The 16,430-nt window shown below is 42.3% G+C and overlaps 3 protein-coding genes and 1 non-coding gene across 4 annotated transcripts; 1 reads left to right on the top strand and 3 right to left on the bottom strand.

The window, feature by feature from the left end:
• Positions 1 to 849: 849 nt before the first annotated feature.
• On the bottom strand, positions 850 to 3,083 carry LOC127753142 (RPM1 interacting protein 13). Its single transcript, XM_052278612.1, has 3 exons — positions 2,688 to 3,083; positions 2,530 to 2,616; positions 850 to 1,437 (listed from the first exon to the last, which is right to left on the bottom strand). Exons 1-3 carry the CDS (start codon positions 3,030 to 3,032, stop codon positions 1,297 to 1,299), a joined length of 573 nt encoding a protein of 190 aa, XP_052134572.1. The 5' UTR covers positions 3,033 to 3,083; the 3' UTR covers positions 850 to 1,296.
• A 5,209-nt stretch (positions 3,084 to 8,292) lies between these two features.
• Positions 8,293 to 9,374, top strand: LOC127785699 (abscisic acid receptor PYL10). Its single transcript, XM_052313099.1, has one exon. The coding sequence runs from the start codon at positions 8,457 to 8,459 to the stop codon at positions 9,090 to 9,092; it is 636 nt and encodes a 211-aa protein (XP_052169059.1). The 5' UTR covers positions 8,293 to 8,456; the 3' UTR covers positions 9,093 to 9,374.
• A 3,310-nt stretch (positions 9,375 to 12,684) lies between these two features.
• Positions 12,685 to 12,771, bottom strand: TRNAM-CAU (transfer RNA methionine (anticodon CAU)). Its single transcript is given in 2 exon segments — positions 12,685 to 12,720; positions 12,734 to 12,771. It is a non-coding gene; the product is annotated as a tRNA-Met (tRNA).
• A 991-nt stretch (positions 12,772 to 13,762) lies between these two features.
• On the bottom strand, positions 13,763 to 16,315 carry LOC127786295 (mitochondrial carnitine/acylcarnitine carrier-like protein). Its single transcript, XM_052313647.1, has 3 exons — positions 16,002 to 16,315; positions 15,246 to 15,645; positions 13,763 to 14,494 (listed from the first exon to the last, which is right to left on the bottom strand). The coding sequence occupies exons 2-3, from the start codon at positions 15,635 to 15,637 to the stop codon at positions 13,924 to 13,926; spliced, it is 963 nt and encodes a 320-aa protein (XP_052169607.1). The 5' UTR covers positions 15,638 to 15,645; positions 16,002 to 16,315; the 3' UTR covers positions 13,763 to 13,923.
• Positions 16,316 to 16,430: the final 115 nt, after the last annotated feature.

Here is a 16,430-nt window from a genome sequence, read left to right on the forward strand (position 1 = left end):
TTCAGGTTCGCTCTTCACCGATATCTTGACAGGTATGACTTCCTCTCGGCAGCGATCACCTTCGTCTACCTGGAGATCATCAGCTCTGTACTTGTCCTCGCCATCAACCAGCTTTTCTAGAGTGGTTTTATCTTCATCAATCTCATATGGATGATCCATGCGATCTCCAGCAGCATATTCATGATGCGGCTGTAGGTTGTTGTCAAAGTCAGAGAGATCCAACAAATTTCCAAAGCCCTCCGGTTGGTTCGCATCAACTTTGATCTACAGATTATGACACAAGAAATGTTCCGATGGTTCATGGTTTCATATCACAAATATTTTGGGGGCATATTTTGTATTTTGAAAATTCTTCCTAAGGTGTCTGATGGATACACAGGTTTTGCATCAACAAAATAAAGGAAAGATAAAACCTAAACTGAACTACAATGGTACAATGATCATCAGATTTCTGGAGAAGATGGAACAAAACAAATCAACAAGGCATAGGAAAGAATATCTACCTGCCCTTTGGCAGCTACCAGGATGACTTCATCAGATACTTTGAGCTGAACTTTCCTGGCGAACTCGTCAGGGTCTATCTCGCAGCAGTCATCGTCACTCTCAGCATCAATCTCCTCTTCGATCTTCACCATTTCTCCCTTCTCTTGTGGAGGTTTCTTGGCCACTTTTGCTTGAAGGCGATCACCATACAAAGTGGTCATTTATATACACCAGATAGCAAGCCTGATTTAAAACAAGTTGCAGAGTCCCAAGAGGCACACCGGGTAACGAAGAGCCTCAATAAGTGAGAAAATAGATGGACGGCAAATCATAAATGCAAACATATTCAGATCTCGAGGGGTTTAAAGTAGAAGAACAGACTGCAATTGAATTGCAGTAGTAGGAAAAACTTAAAGAACAGGAAATGATTAATCCAGATGTTAAAAGAGCAACGTTATGTTAGTAGAACTACTATGGAACACGATATTCCAATTTTTGCAGCAAAACAGAGGATTGAGCTATGCAGGAGGAGCAGTGAACTGTGACCGCGCAGCATTACATAGCACGCGAATCACTTCTGATGCTGGAATTAGACGCCACAATAAAATGGATACTGATAATTCTCCATAGTTATATCATATACTATTATTGTTGCTAACCCATTGATGCTATATATAGGAACATGAGTACTAATTAACTCCATATTCTAACGCTGTACAATTACTGCTGCAGTAACCCGACTGGTAAGTGAAAAATGGCCAGCCCCAGGCCTGCGCCGGGTGGGATCAACTAATTTTCTCCATCAAGTAAGCGCTACTTGACTACTTGTGTTCGCTTCTGCCTGGCCGTTCTCTTGACCTTCCATTTCTTGTCCTTGTCCGACGCATGGCAATGCCCTTTTTCTCCCTTCCATGAGGAACATGGGGCAGGCACGTCGCATACGTAGCAGAAGCACTGCAACACATGAGGAACACGTTTGGTGACAATTCAGATAAGTAATAGCAGAGCAACTGTAATAGGGTGTATGGATGTCAACCAACAAGTCACTAACACACAGTAGACCATTTTGATGCTTGAAAGACACACGCCAACACGCGTGCTTGATTTAAGTGGTGTGGTTGTATACTCGACAAAACTAGCAAGTTTAGTTACATGTCAAGGCAGCTCGTCTCTACCACAAGTGTACAACGCACACTAGTATTCAATTTCAGTATTTAACAGGGAACATGGTGATTGAGTTCATTAAACCATGCCATCTCTCAGAATTCTTGTGGACAAATTGTCCATGATACGCAATGAAGGATTGGAGGTGCTTCTCTCACAGTCTCACTGCAACATGGAAGCAATCACCATATACAGAAACTGATGCTGTTACCTACTATTTATGTAATAGTAGTGCAACTGTAATAGGGTTTATGGATGCTTGAAAGACTGATAAAGTAAGCTGTTACCTACTACTTTTGGTATAGATACATAAAGTAAGCTCCTTAGTGCTCTGTCCTGTGCACTACATGATCAAGCTAGCTAACAGTTCACTAGTATATACATAACAAGAAAATCCCAAACAATTAGTTTTTGCAGTAAGGAGCATTATAATTGAATTTTTTGTAGGTAATTTGATAGCAAAGCATGATCACATAAAGTAAGCTAATTTTAGTGAACAACAACTGTTAGAGGACAGCATTCTGTGGTGCAGTGGTGCTTTCTCTCCTGTACATAATCTGTGTAATACTAGAACACTTGAAAAGGCAAATGGACCTAAATTTTCACAACCACCAAGCAGTAACAAACGACTGAGCGAGCAACGATTGTACTCCATAACTTGTTGCAAGTAGAAGCCACATTGTGAGTTTTTTTTGTGTGTGTTTCTATACCCATCCTGTCTATGGAAAATCTTCTATGGCTAGATGTATGGACATGAAAGTATCAATTGCAGGATTTTGTAATGGAAATGCATTGTTTATCACATCTGTAATTTTGCATATGGTGGTTTGTTTACATGTAGTATTGAACTAGTGAGAGTATCGAATGCGCGGCAAGGGGTACCTGCTCGCAATGATCATCATGGGGTGTAGTGCCGAATGGAAACTTGGCGCAGGCAGATCTCGGATGGGGGTAGTCACGGCACGCCACCTGCAAACATCGAAACCGCCCGCGTCTCACACTCGAGTCGATCGAAATGGGGCGCGGGGGAGCGGGCGTACCTTGCCGCGCTCGGCGACGACGGCGACGTCATCGTTCGCGGCGGCGGCGGCGGTGGCAGCGACGACGTCGGGGGAGAGCGGGTCGGCGGAGAGGATGCAGCAGTCCTCGTCGAGGCGGCGCTTCTGACCCGGGGTCCACATCTCGATCCCGTCGAGTTCGATGTCGAGCAGCGAGGGGGGAGCCCGCTTGGTCCGGTTTCCGCTGCCGCCGCCCTTGGTGGTGGAGGCGTCGGGGGAGGAGGTGAGGTCGATCACGTTCGCCGGCGGCGCGGGCGGAGGGGGAGGCGTGGGCGGAGGCGGTGGCGCGGGGGCCGACCTCCTCCCCCTAGTCTTGGGCTTGGCCATGGCGGGGGGAGGGAGTAAACCCTAGGGATCGGAGGGAGGGAAGAGGGGATTTGGGGATTGAAACGGAGGCGGGCAAGGCGAGAGGACAGAGCGGTTGGTATTCCATTTTGAAAACAGTCACCGTCACTGACATGTGGGACCAACCTCCGCCCCTTTCCCGATGCATTTTACGGGCCGCTGCCTGAAATCAAGGTCTTTGATTGTTGGAGCCCATGGGCCGAGAGTAATTTAGGCCTTCTTTAGTTCCTAATTTTTTTTCAAAAAACGTCACATCTAATATTTGGACATATGTATGGAGCATTAAACATAGATAAAAAGAAAAACTAATTGCACAGTTTGCATGGAAATCGCGAGACGAATCTTTTGAGCCTAATTAGTCCATGATTAGCTATAAGTGCTACAGCAACCCACATATACTAATGACGGATTAATTATGCTTAATAAATTCGTCTCATGGTTTCCATGCGGGTTATGAAATTAGTTTTTTCATTCGTGTACAAAAACCTTTTCCAACCTCCGATGTGACAACCAAAAATTTCCTTTTTGAATCTCGTTGTCACACTGCATTTACGGACACACATTTGAAAATTAAACATAGTCTAATAACAAAACAAGTTACAGATTACGCCGGAAAACTGCAAGACGAATTTATTAAGCCTAATTAATCCATTATTAGAAAATGTTTACTGTAGCACCACATTGTCAAATCATATCGCAATTTGACTTAAAAGATTCGTCTCGCAATTTACACGTAATGTGTGTAGTTTTTTTTCCTACATTTAATACTCTATGCATGTGTCCAAACATTCGATATGACAGCGTGAAAAATTTATTTTGGGAACTAAACATGGACATGATGGAATAAATCTACAGCGTTAACTGCTATCTCTTTCTCCTTCTAGGAGTATTAAGGAAAATTCACTCAGATTCAAGTTTTATATTTGACACGGTTACTAGAGTGGTGGATGATGTACCCACTGTGGTGACTTCATGAATCTCAACATATGCGAGCCCAATTTTCTAGAGATGCTTACGAGATAGCTCCGTGTTATGAGTGTTTATAATTGGGGTTTATGCATGTGTGTATATAAGGGTAAGTGTGTGCACGTTATGAGCGTCCACGTTTGTGTTGTGTTTCTAGAAAAAGAAAAAAAACAAATTAGTTAAAACCGCATGCTCTTTGCTGCATGCAATTTAAATCACATCAATCAAAACACCAAGCACACAAACAAAGGATAATTTAAATCACATCAATCAAGACAACATGCACACATTCTCCCACAATACATGCATCGATTAAAACACTATACCAATTATACCTTAGCATGCACAGATTCTCTCATGTTGTATTAATTATATTCTGATGAAATCAGTTTCAATGCGGTTATATTATGATCAATTTGACTAATTTTGAATTTCATTATATGATGATCAATTTAGAAAGGAGAGAGTGTTTCTTCGTGTATTAGCATTTATACAAGGGTATAGTTTCTTCTTTTGTTTAGAAAACAAATATTGGTCCGGCCAAGCCCAGAATAACAATGTTATGATGATCTTCTTGGATCAAAGCTCATCAGTTACTTTTGTGAGGCTATACACATATACTGGTACTAGAGTATACTATACGGTATGGCATGTAGTTCTAGAGTATTCGAAGCAGACGGAGCCAGATGCGACTTCAACTGCGTGCAATGCTGTGTATCCAGTGGTCCTCTCCTTATCATAATAGCATACTATAAGCCAGCTGTAAACATATTTTAATAAGATAAATAAGGTGAGAGAAGAGCAGCGGGCTACAGATTTGTAGCCAGCTGTAGCACGGACTCCAAGACACAGTGTGTGTATGACAGATGGGACCAGATATTAATAGTGTAGTATATAACTATTATATGAATGAGCTACTATATTGGTTATAAATAAAATAGAGCCAGTAGTTGGCTATACTATTAAACTTGCTCTTATACTACAGTACAGTATCAGCTGCAGGCCAGTAGTCCTGCACGCAATACAACGCCTGCTGCTACTTGCGCGGTGTTTACTTCCAAAATAATTCTTGGAACTTTCAACTTTTCCATCGCATCGAAACTTTTCTACACGTAAACTTCCAACTTTTTCATCAGGTTATTCTAATTTTAACTAAACTTCTAATTTTAGTGTAAATTAAACACATCCTTGATCTACTGGAATATCACATTTGCACTTTACGATACCACCCCGCGGTACTAGAAATTCCCAAAATACGGTACTACTCCAAAGCTCAGAAACGACGACGTACTGTTTTTGCAACAAAGCACAGGAACGATGCAATAGCTGTGTATGGTTGGTGTTTGGTGTTATTGCGTGAGGTTGACGAGACAGAAAACTTTCAAGCATACAGCTAAGCTAAGGAGAGCTTATTCTTTTTTCATAAATTACGTAGCATCTCAGAAATAATAATAGAGATTACGGAGCTAGTTGTAGAGATTACATGTATTCAGCCATAGCTATTTTCTGCCTCTGATGGTCATGGGTTTTTCTTTTGAACTTATTGGTGAGGCTTTTCTAAGCGTATTAGGGTTTTTACTCCTATTTATTAAAATATAATTGATAGTTCTCTTATGGTTTAATTTCTTTTTTTAAAAAAATTGAATTTAAGTACCTTTGGGTACAATGTGCATTCGTTGAAGAAACCATTTTTATTATTCGCTTCTTTATAGTTATAGACGAGGGTAGTAATTATTAATAAGAAAACAAAGGAAGGGGCAGATCAGGCATAGTGATTTTCCAGTGCGTTTGCAGAAAGGAAAAAGAAAAGGAAAGAATACCTGGAGATATCAAATAAAAAGTAGGCATCACCGTCGCCAAGTTGGTTGCCAAAGTGTGATTTGGAGATGATCTAAATGTGATGTGTGCTTGGATGTCCAAGTCACAAAGTGTCCCTGCTACAAAATTCCTTCAAACACCTACTCACAGTCACTGCTACTATATTTATTCATTTTCTGCTGAGGCTTTCCTTTTGGTTGTTTCTTTGATTGAGCCAACAGCCCCCAACCCTAAATTTCCGGCACGCTCACTGGACAACCAGAAGGGCCCACCTGCTCATTATCATTAAGAACAAGCCTGATATGGCCCCACCTACCATCTCACATTTTCTTAATCCTACCCTTCCTGCAATCATTTAATTTGTTACTGTTTTTCTGAATAACAATGGGATATAATTGCTATGAGACACCTGAACATTTGTCAAAATACACGTCGATGGTCCACCATCCAACTCGCCGAAAAGTGAACCACCGGTTTCACACCCCTATTTTGGAAGATAATGCTATGTCGAGATAGATTCTTCTTAGAAGTTATCATTTCTAGTGTCCTATTGATTTTTTCCTTTATATAGGAAGAGCTATATCTCTACTATTATAAAAATTTAAGATGTTTTTACCGGTATTTGATACGTCATTCGTGCATGAGTCGGTTTTAAGTTCGTTCGCTTTTAGAAATACATATATGTTTTTGAGTTGGTTTTTAAATTCGTTCGCTTTAGTAAATACATGAACATGCATGTTAACTTGAGATGATCGAACTCCTAATTACAGCTCATGATTTTCTAGAAAAAATATATATCCAAGAAAAATAAAAAGTTAGAAGTACCTACACGGAATTGAATATATTGAGAACTAACAAAAATAAAAATATGTTCATACGTCATGTAGACTACGGTTTTGTCGACATAATGTATACACATCCTTTTTAGTATACTCGTATTTATGCTTTACAAATGTCTCGTGTGTTCGTCATCTGTCAATCCAGATGGCATATATACCCTTTTTTTCAGTAAATTCCCAAAAAATATGTTTTTTCTCAAATTATCACAAGAGTATAGATTTAAGATGGTGTATCTAAAACTACAGATTTAACACCAAATATATCATAGATTATAGATTTAAGGTGGAGTATCGCAAAACTATAGATTTATTAATAAAATTATCAAAAAAAAACTATAGCTTTAGCGCGTATTTAAGCATAAAACTTAAATGTTTATAACTCAAACATAATATTGTGCTAAAGATTTAAACCCTAAAATTTATAGTTTTGTGATAAGTTTAATATCAAATATGTTGTTTTGATGTACTTAGCCTTAAATATGTAAGAATATGGTAAATTTGGTGTTAAATCTATCGTTTTGTAATACAACATCTTAAATATGTAGTTTGCAACAATTTGATAAAAAAATATACCTTTATAAAATTTACTCTATTTTTTTCAATAATGAAACCCTCAAGGCCTCAACTGAAGAAATATCAATTGCTGCATAAAAAGAACTATTAATACTTACTCATAAAAGTATTAAGAACATGACAACATAGAAGAAGTCTGTTTGCCATATTGAGGTTGAGGCTATGTTTTGCAAGAGAAAAAAAAATGTGGCAATGGGCTGCAGGTTGATAATAAGCTCACAAAGGGACAAGCTTTTTCCTGAAATATTGTAACAGGAACCATAGAGATTAGAAGGGAGAACACCTAATATTCTCCCTCATCTTGTCGTATTAGGATGAACATGTTGATATGCATTGAAATAATGAAATATCAAAGTATGTTAGCATTAGAGGTCTCCAAATTTTTGCAAGTATAGTTTGCTTCCTTCTCTACTTTTTTTTAACAAAAAAAACAAGAAAAGCGCAGAACAGTTTTATTGTGCATAATAATGCAATGCAATGGTTAAATTGGGGTTGGTCCACACTGCACATCGACAAGCAACAGCACCCACTCAATCCCTTGCAGGCTCCATCACTGCCAATCCAGCACGTAAACGAACAGTACAAGCAGATGATCAGGCCCCTAGAAAAGCTCAAATTCACAAATAAACCCACATATTATGGCTAATGCAGAAGCTAAAAGTTGTTGTACTAGCACATAAATTTTTCACATGAGAAAGTTCAATTCTAATGAAATTTAACAAAAAAAAATCTCTACTTTAAAGATGTCTAATCGACCTCTATTTAGCTTATCAAAACCAAGATTTTAATTTAAAATATAATCTCACGATTTTTGATTTTTTTATTATTTAAGTTTAGTTTACAGCATTAGCTTTTAAACCATTTATCTACTACAACAAAATATTGGAGTATGTTTGTTACTTGTATTTCATTACGATTTATCTGTGTACCTTATTTTTAACCATGAGCGGAAGGGTGGAAAAAGTAGAGGCGTGGAGTGGAGGAGAAAAGAAATCACGGGAAAGAGGAAGTAATTAAATGGACGCTCCAGGAAGAAAAGAAAAGAAAAAGAAAAGAGAAGAGAGAGAAAGCCCAAATCCCAATTCCCCATCTGGCTCGCTCGACATCTTCTTCACTCCTCACTTCCCCCACTTTCTCTACTCCTAGCATAGCAGCCTCACTTTCCCTCCTCCTCGATCGAAGCAGCAGGCGGAGGCGGAGGGGATCGGCGATGGAGCAGCAGGAGGAAGTGCCACCGCCGCCGGCGGGGCTGGGGCTGACGGCGGAGGAGTACGCGCAGGTGCGGGCGACGGTGGAGGCGCACCACCGCTACGCCGTGGGGCCGGGCCAATGCTCCTCCCTCCTCGCGCAGCGCATCCACGCGCCGCCCGCCGCCGTCTGGGCCGTCGTCCGCCGCTTCGACTGCCCCCAGGTGTACAAGCACTTCATCCGCAGCTGCGTCCTCCGGCCCGACCCCCACCACGACGACAACGGCAACGACCTCCGCCCCGGCCGCCTCCGCGAGGTCAGCGTCATCTCCGGCCTCCCCGCCAGCACCAGCACCGAGCGCCTCGACCTCCTCGACGACGCCCACCGCGTCTTCGGCTTCACCATCACCGGCGGCGAGCACCGCCTCCGCAACTACCGATCCGTCACCACCGTCTCCCAGCTCGACGAGATCTGCACCCTCGTCCTCGAGTCCTACATCGTCGACGTCCCCGACGGCAACACCGAGGACGACACCCGCCTCTTCGCCGACACCGTCATCAGGCTCAACCTCCAGAAGCTCAAGTCCGTCTCCGAGGCCAACGCCAACGCCGCTGCCGCCGCCGCCGCTCCTCCTCCTCCACCGGCGGCGGCGGAATAGCCTTTTTCTTTTCTTTTTGGACCTCTCTGCAATTTCACTTCTATTCAGGGAGGTGCTTCGAATTTGCTCCATGTCTCATGAAGTTGGAGGAGGAAGGGTCAGCTTCTAATACATCTCATTCCTGGGGGTGCTGCCTGTAATAATCTCTTCATCTTCTTTTTTCCTCTCCTCCTCCTCTTCTCTTCCTGGATTTCTTTTGCTTGGAATTTTTACTTACCTTTGTGTGTGTGTCTCACTTCCTGATTGGAATCCATATTTGCTTTTCGGTGGTTTTGTTCTTCATTCAAATTCAAATTAATCTATCTAGCATTTGTTCATTATTCATAATGGTTACTAGTAGTACTAATTGTTGTCATAAATCCTCCTCTTCTTTAACCCATAAAGGCAACTACTAATTTAGATGATTATAAATGATTGCATGTCTGAGTGCAAACACAATCTTCCTTTCTGCATTCCTTTTGTGCATGGAACAAGAACAACATCATGAAATCCACCTCCCATCTGTTAAAAAAAAAAAACTATCATCGAAATGATGAGCTTGGCTTTGGTAATTGCATCTTGTTCACCTCAACTTAAGTACTATATTCCACTGTATAATTAGTCCTGCTTAATAGTGGATCCATTCGAGCGTATTAGTACATCAGGATACCTTAAATTGTACTATAATCGATGCTTGTCTTTGGATGCTTGATTAGTGGTAGTTGGGTGTTTTTGTCCCTTCTTGTCAGATCTTCTCCTTGCGTGTACTTCGCGACGCTTCTTTGGAGCAATTTGTTTATAGTGCCCGCTTGCCTGGAATAGAAAAGGGCAAGTTGCATTTCACAAGAATTTCTGTTGCAATCACTCCCACTGTTGCGCGCGCATTTGAATATATTTCGATCAAATGTCAACTTGATTTCGAAGTGTCTGGAAATTAGGGCGTTATCATTGATCACAACCAGCTTAAAGTTTATTTATCGTCTTTTAGCCTGCGTAGTCCTGACGCTTTCGTTTTAGTATTTTATTTTTTTGTGTTACTTTGGTTCAGCTGACATGGAGATGGAGGACCTGATAGCCGTTTGACCAACTCTATCAGCTCGTGATTAAGAGTAGCGTCATTTTCGGCTCCAAGAACATTCTTAATTGTAGTTAATAATAGATTTGTTCTGCCTTTATGTGTTCCTTCCAGAAGCCATATCATGTAGTAGTATAATGTAATGCCATCGATCGATAGGTTAATATATGCTTAAAGATTCAGACAATGAAGGAGAAAAAGCTTGCAAGTTGGTCCTTGTTTGTTGTTCTACTTTTCCAAGAGAAAGAGAGAGAAATGGAGGGGGAAAAAATGCGCACAATTCAGTTCAAGATACTTACTAGGAGGCAAATTTCTTGGTTGGAAAGCAGAGAGTGCTTAGGAGCAGCAAAGTATATTTAGGTGCTCCACTTGCCATTAGTGGGGATCCCCTTTGAACCAATCCCATTGCTTCTTCATTAGGCATCACTGAAAAGACTAATCTCTGCATCTCCATTCGTCTTATTTCCTTTCACAATCGAATCGTGACATCGCCTTGCTCACCAGATTCCTTGTGCTTTCATCCACGTCAGCGCATAACATTGCGTTGCGACCGAAGCTACAGACAAAGCCAATGGCGAACAGTACATTTCTTTCACAGTGATTCGATTGATGCCAACTTGTCTGAGATTCCAAAAAAGGATGTGCAGTCCGAATGAACAATGCAGCATATTGCAGCTAGCAAGCTGATCAAAACTCATGGCAATTTCATTAGTCAATGAAAGCAGCATTAGGTATGGTGATTTACAAGAGAAGTATGTTTTTTTTGTTAACACTTAGGCATGGTGATTTATATTAGGCATCTGCAGTAGGGCAGACTAATATGTGAGCCTCGCTCGTTCTAGGGATTTATATGTCAGTCACTCTTACTACATACTCCCTCCGTCTAAAAAAAGACAACCTAGATGGTGTGTCACTAAATAGTACAACGAATCTGGATATAAGGTTGTCCAGATTTATTGTCGTAAGTGAGGTTAAATCTTCACCTAGATTGTTTTTATTTTTTTTTTGAGGGGGGGGGGGGGGGGGGGGGGAAGATTAGGGAAGGGTATTAAAGGGGAGTAGGATAGGAAGGAGGCGGTTGCACCCTCACATGGCACTGTCTACCGAGCAACTTGCTCTAGTAATAATCAAAGCCAGAAAAGACTCCCTGCTCTCCTGGGCCTCAGTTTCAGCTCAGCCAGTGACAGCCAGATGAGCTAGCTCACTCATCTTAGCCTTAATTATTGGAACCGATTATTTTCTTTCTCGAAAACAAAAATCTTCTACTATAGCTTGCTATAAGTTACTACTTGTTAAGTTTATTTATAATCTATAAAAATATTTATTTTGTCTGTATAATCAAGCAGATAATATGTAAACAATTCTGTTTCAAATTAAGCCCCATGTCCCATTGGCCATTACATGTTGTGAGACCATCAACAATTTGCATCAAATGGTTGCCTGGTTTTTCTTATAAACTAGGTTAATTCTCTTTTTCTAAATATAAAAGCTAGAACAAAGTTCCACCTCTGTTTTAAGGCCCTCTTTGTTTAGGCTTATAAGCTAACTTATAAGCTAAAAAATCTAAGCATAAACAAACAAGCAGCTTATTCGTTTGGCTTTTTTGAAGCCATAAGACACTCTAACACTATTAAGCCAAAAGCTAGGTTGGAGAAGCTTTTTTTTTTGGCTTATATGAGATAGATGTATGACTTCACCACTAAACTTAGGACATTAAATCCACCGGCTTATAAATCATATAAGCTAATAAACTGACTTAAAAGTCTAAGCCAATAAACCTAAGCATAAATAAAGAGGGCCTAACAAAAACAATTTGCATCAAGGAAAGAGATTACAATGCAAGCAAAGCAATCTCTGAGTATCCGACGCACGTGCAATCTCAGTAGTTGAGTACTAGGTCGGATGTTCAGATTATTCAGGGGTTAGTTCTGAAGTAGGAGTGGAAGTAGTAGTGGGAGAAAGGCATAATGATTATTGGGGATGCAAACATTGGTGGGGAACTATGCTTATGTACGTTTTTTTTGAGTGGATGATTGCAAGTTGCAAGATGATGAAGTGCAAAAATGTGTAGCTGAAACTCCTTTCTAAGCCAATGGCCAACAAACGATCGATCGCACTGAATAGACAACCGGTTCGACCTTTGACAACTCATGCATGGCTTCAGTTATCCCAGCATATTCAGGTTACATGCATGCATGCATATATCATTGATAGGGCCCTAACACTAGCGGTTGCATCTGGACCAGATACTCCTGCCACGGTGATTTCGCAGGGAACAGCTCGATACCAAACTTAATTCTCAAATCGGAGCAGTTCAATACCAATCTCAAACTGGCCAATATTTTTTATCAGAAAAGGATTAAGAAGTTGCAGAAAAGGAAAACAAAAATGTAATTTGTGTCACAGAAGGATTTCCAAATTAAGTGGAATTAATTTTTATCATAAAAGGATTAAGAAGTTGGAGAAAAGGAAAATAAAAATGTAATTTGTGTCACAGAAGGATTAAGGAGTTGCAAAAAAATTAAGCGGAAAAAAAGTTGGGGTGAGAGAGGCTCGAACTCTCGACCTCAGGATCACTCGCTTCAGCTATGAGACCTACGCGCTAGCCAACTGCGCCACCACCCCATCCTGTCTTGCTAGATTAACTAAATAAAAATATATATTTTCTTTTAAGTGGTACTATATCTGACGAAAGCAGAGCCAGCTGCCTGCCTCTGATGAGATGTCAACTTAAGCCGTTAAGCGTCCCTTTCCGTTTGGATTCGTGAGAACTGCATCAACAAGAGTTGAATTAACTAGCCAACCACGGTTTTTAGTCATCTCCAAACAATTTATGGCCCTGCATGCGTGAGCGGCATCCTTACCAAGTACCAACGCAAAAGAAAGTCCACAAAAGAGAGAGAGTCAGTCTTTCATGGGACGATAAATTGTTGTTTGAGCTTTAGCTTCCATTCATCGATCGTACTCCCTCCGTACTCGTAAAGAAAGTTGTTTTGGACAACTACACAACTTTGACTTCTTATTTCTATAAAAATATTTATTGAAAAGTGATACATGTAATCATGATACTTTTATAAAATTATTTTTCAAAACAAATCTACTCATATAATTTTTACATTTTCAAACTTGAATTGAATATTTATTGAAAAGTGATACATGTAATCATATATACTTTTATGAAATTATTTTTCAAAACAAATCTACTCATATAATTTTTACATTTTCAAACTCAACAATTTAAGAGTTATTCATGATTTATATTCTTAAGGTTTGACTTTAACATTGTCCTAAATGACTTTTTTTATGAGTATGGAGGGAGTACGTAATACGGGTACTAGAGTAACGACGATATATACGAGCTCGATGGCAATGGCAATGGCGATGGTTAATTACTACGGCACTGCCTAGTTTATATACTCCGCTGGTATGTACTCCCTCCGTCCAAAAGAAAACAACCTAGTACTATAATCTGGATATACATAGAGGGAGTATATATGTGCATGCGGCTCCGCAGACCCCTTTTCCCATTCGATTCATCCGAACAACATCACAGAATTACCATGCTTAGCTCACCATCAACAATTCATCAACGGAACAAGTCCACTAAACCAGAGAGTTTGTGTGATCTAGGAAATTTTTATATAGATAGTATTTGTGTGTACAGAATTACACTGTTCTTACATCCACAGATGAGATGGATGACAGCAAGAATCAGAATCAGAATCAGAAGAAGAAAATTAAGGGTCAAGAAGGAGGAGGATGTAATGATACATGAGTTCAGCCTAGTGCAGAGCGAGTGACCTCGTAGGCCAAGAAGCAGGCGGCGTTGGCGGGGACACTGCGCGCCATGGCCGGGCCGAAGCCCTTGTAGAGGCCCTTGACGCCGTCGGCGGCGAGGATCTTCCTGAAGGCGTCCATGGAGCCGGAGTACTTGGGGTTCTTGTAGTCGTCCACCTGGATGACGCTCTTCACCACGTCCGTCGGGTACACCGACCCCCAGAAGGAGGCGCCGGCGAGGCCCCCGGCCACCACCAGCGACCCCCGCCCCAGCGACGACGTGTCCTGCCCGCCGGCGAGGTACTGCTTGATCGCCTCGTACACGCCGAACATGAGCGCGTTCCCCGGCACCTCCCGCGCCAGCGTCGGCCCCAGCCCCTTGAACAGCCCCCCCACGCCGCCCTCCGACCTCAGCACCTGCTTCGCCACGTCCACCGGCCCGCCGTACTTCACCGCCGCCACGCTCGCCGTCGCCGTCGCCGTCGCCGTGGCCGCGCCTCCGCCGACGGGAGAGGCGGCAGCGGCGGCGGCGGCAGGAGCAGCGGACGCCAACGCGCTCTGGGCTTGCAACCTGACACCACAACAAACCAACCAGCTAAGTGTCACTACAAGATGATTGGATTCACCCGTAACTCGTATGTTTCTGCACTTCTAGTGCATTGTTATGCCAAGAGCAAGAGCCAAGAGGTGTACATTGAGAATGGCAGCACAAGATGCAGATTCGATACATGGTACTACTCTATAATGCAGTAACAGCAGATTATGGAGCTCAATCTGTAAGTGTACAGTAATGTACTGACGCAATTGTTTGTTCAAATATTGAGTAATGATGGATTTTTTTTTTTAAAAAAAAGTGAGAACAAATATTGAGTAATGATCACTACTAGGAACTAGTAGGAAGCATTAAGGGGTTTGGTCTATCAGATAATCAGACTATCATCGATGAACGAATGCAGCATTCCTGTTGCAAACATTGCATGGAGACGGGAGTAGACATGGTAAAAAGAAGATGCTTATTCCGCTCTCTGCTTAAAGATATTACACTCTGTTTTATGAAGTCAATACTCCAATTTTTCAGAAAACAAATATGCACTCAACAATATCTTCTCTTTGTTTCGTTTGCTGAAAGAAAACTGAATATTATTGACTGATGAGAAACTTTATTGTCATTTCACATTGATATATATACTAGCACATAACAATTGCAGAAACGCTAGGCTAATTCAATTTGGGATGGTTAATTAGGCAGCACGTTTGCAGTTAGTCAGTCAGGCACCATTTCTTTCTTGTAGACAGATTCCTCAGGAGAGAAGAAAACGAACCTGCACTTGATGAGCTCAGTGGGACAGGCCAGGAACGAGACGGCGACTCCGGCGCCGGCGCCGGCAACGACCTGCTGGCTGACGGTGAGCGGCGCGCCGGGCTCGGAGCGCAGCACGGCCTCCATCTGGCCCCTGACGGTGAAGAGGAGGGCGTTGAAGGCGGCGACGGTGGCGAGCGGCGCCCCCATCCCCTTGTACAGGCCCCTCGGCCCCTCGGCCGCCAGCGTCTGCTTGACGGCGTCCATGGCGCCGGCGAACTTGGGCGGCTGCCCCGGCGGCGGCGTCGGCTGGCTCTGCAGCTTCACCTTGATGGTGTCGAAGGGGTGCCCCACGACCAGCTGCGCCGCCCCGCCCACCGTGCCGGCCGTCAGGTCCTTGGCCACGTCACCCATCTCCTCTCCTGCAGTCAATTAGTTAGTTCATCACCATTGCAAGTCAGTTCAAGGCTTCTCCTTATTCCTTCTCCACTCCACTGCATGAATCTTTGCATCTGTTTCGTTTATCATTCAGCAAAAATCCGACATTTTTTACAGGATTCAGCGAAAGAAATACCACCACACAGGCATTCAGATTCTACGTCAGATCAGATGATAAGCTAGAATTACCACCCCCCACAAATCTGAAGATCTGCAGTCCAATTTGCTAGTCAAACATAACAACTGAAGAACATGAAACACAGATTTCTGCCAATGCATCATCGACCCAACTGATAAACATGAAGCTGAAATTATACAAGGAAGAAGAAATATAAATTACTATTCAGCAGAAGATCGAGCTTGGAGATAGATGGAGGTGAAGGAAGGATGGGAGCGGCCGCCGCCTCCTACCTCCACCTCACCCAAAGCTGCAGCAGCTCAACTGGCTCAAAACAACTAGAGCCCCAGGTCTCAGTACTAAAATACAAGGGCTGTGGCAATAGCAGCCAATTAAAAAGATGCTAGTTGAGAGGGAATCAAAAAAATTCAGACCAAGAAGAAGAGGAGAGGTGATTCGGATGCCAAGAGGGCAAGCAACACCAGGGCCACTCACTCACTCACTCACCAAACGCACCCCCAATCGCCATCACAGACAGCATCACTCACTCCCCTCACCATGGGATCGCCGTCAGATGGCCAATCCACTCCAGGCCAACCATTCCGACAAGACGACGAGTTTCTTTCGGCTACACTCACTCCACACCCACAC

This window comes from Oryza glaberrima, chromosome 10 (assembly GCF_000147395.1).
Source record: "Oryza glaberrima chromosome 10, OglaRS2, whole genome shotgun sequence".
Taxonomy (NCBI): Eukaryota; Viridiplantae; Streptophyta; class Magnoliopsida; order Poales; family Poaceae; genus Oryza; species Oryza glaberrima.

Coding starts and splice junctions, on each gene's coding strand:
- LOC127753142 (XM_052278612.1), bottom strand. CDS start 3,032: ATGGCCAAGCCCAAGACTAGGGGGAGGAGGTCGGCCCCCGCGCCACCG. Junction 2,617..2,687: donor TCGTCGCCGAGCGCGGCAAG/GTACGCCCGCTC, acceptor CGATGTTTGCAG/GTGGCGTGCCGTGACTACCC. Junction 1,438..2,529: donor ATGATGATCATTGCGAGCAG/GTACCCCTTGCC, acceptor CATGTGTTGCAG/TGCTTCTGCTACGTATGCGA.
- LOC127785699 (XM_052313099.1), top strand. CDS start 8,457: ATGGAGCAGCAGGAGGAAGTGCCACCGCCGCCGGCGGGGCTGGGGCTG.
- LOC127786295 (XM_052313647.1), bottom strand. CDS start 15,637: ATGGGTGACGTGGCCAAGGACCTGACGGCCGGCACGGTGGGCGGGGCG. Junction 14,495..15,245: donor ACTGAGCTCATCAAGTGCAG/GTTCGTTTTCTT, acceptor TTGTGGTGTCAG/GTTGCAAGCCCAGAGCGCGT.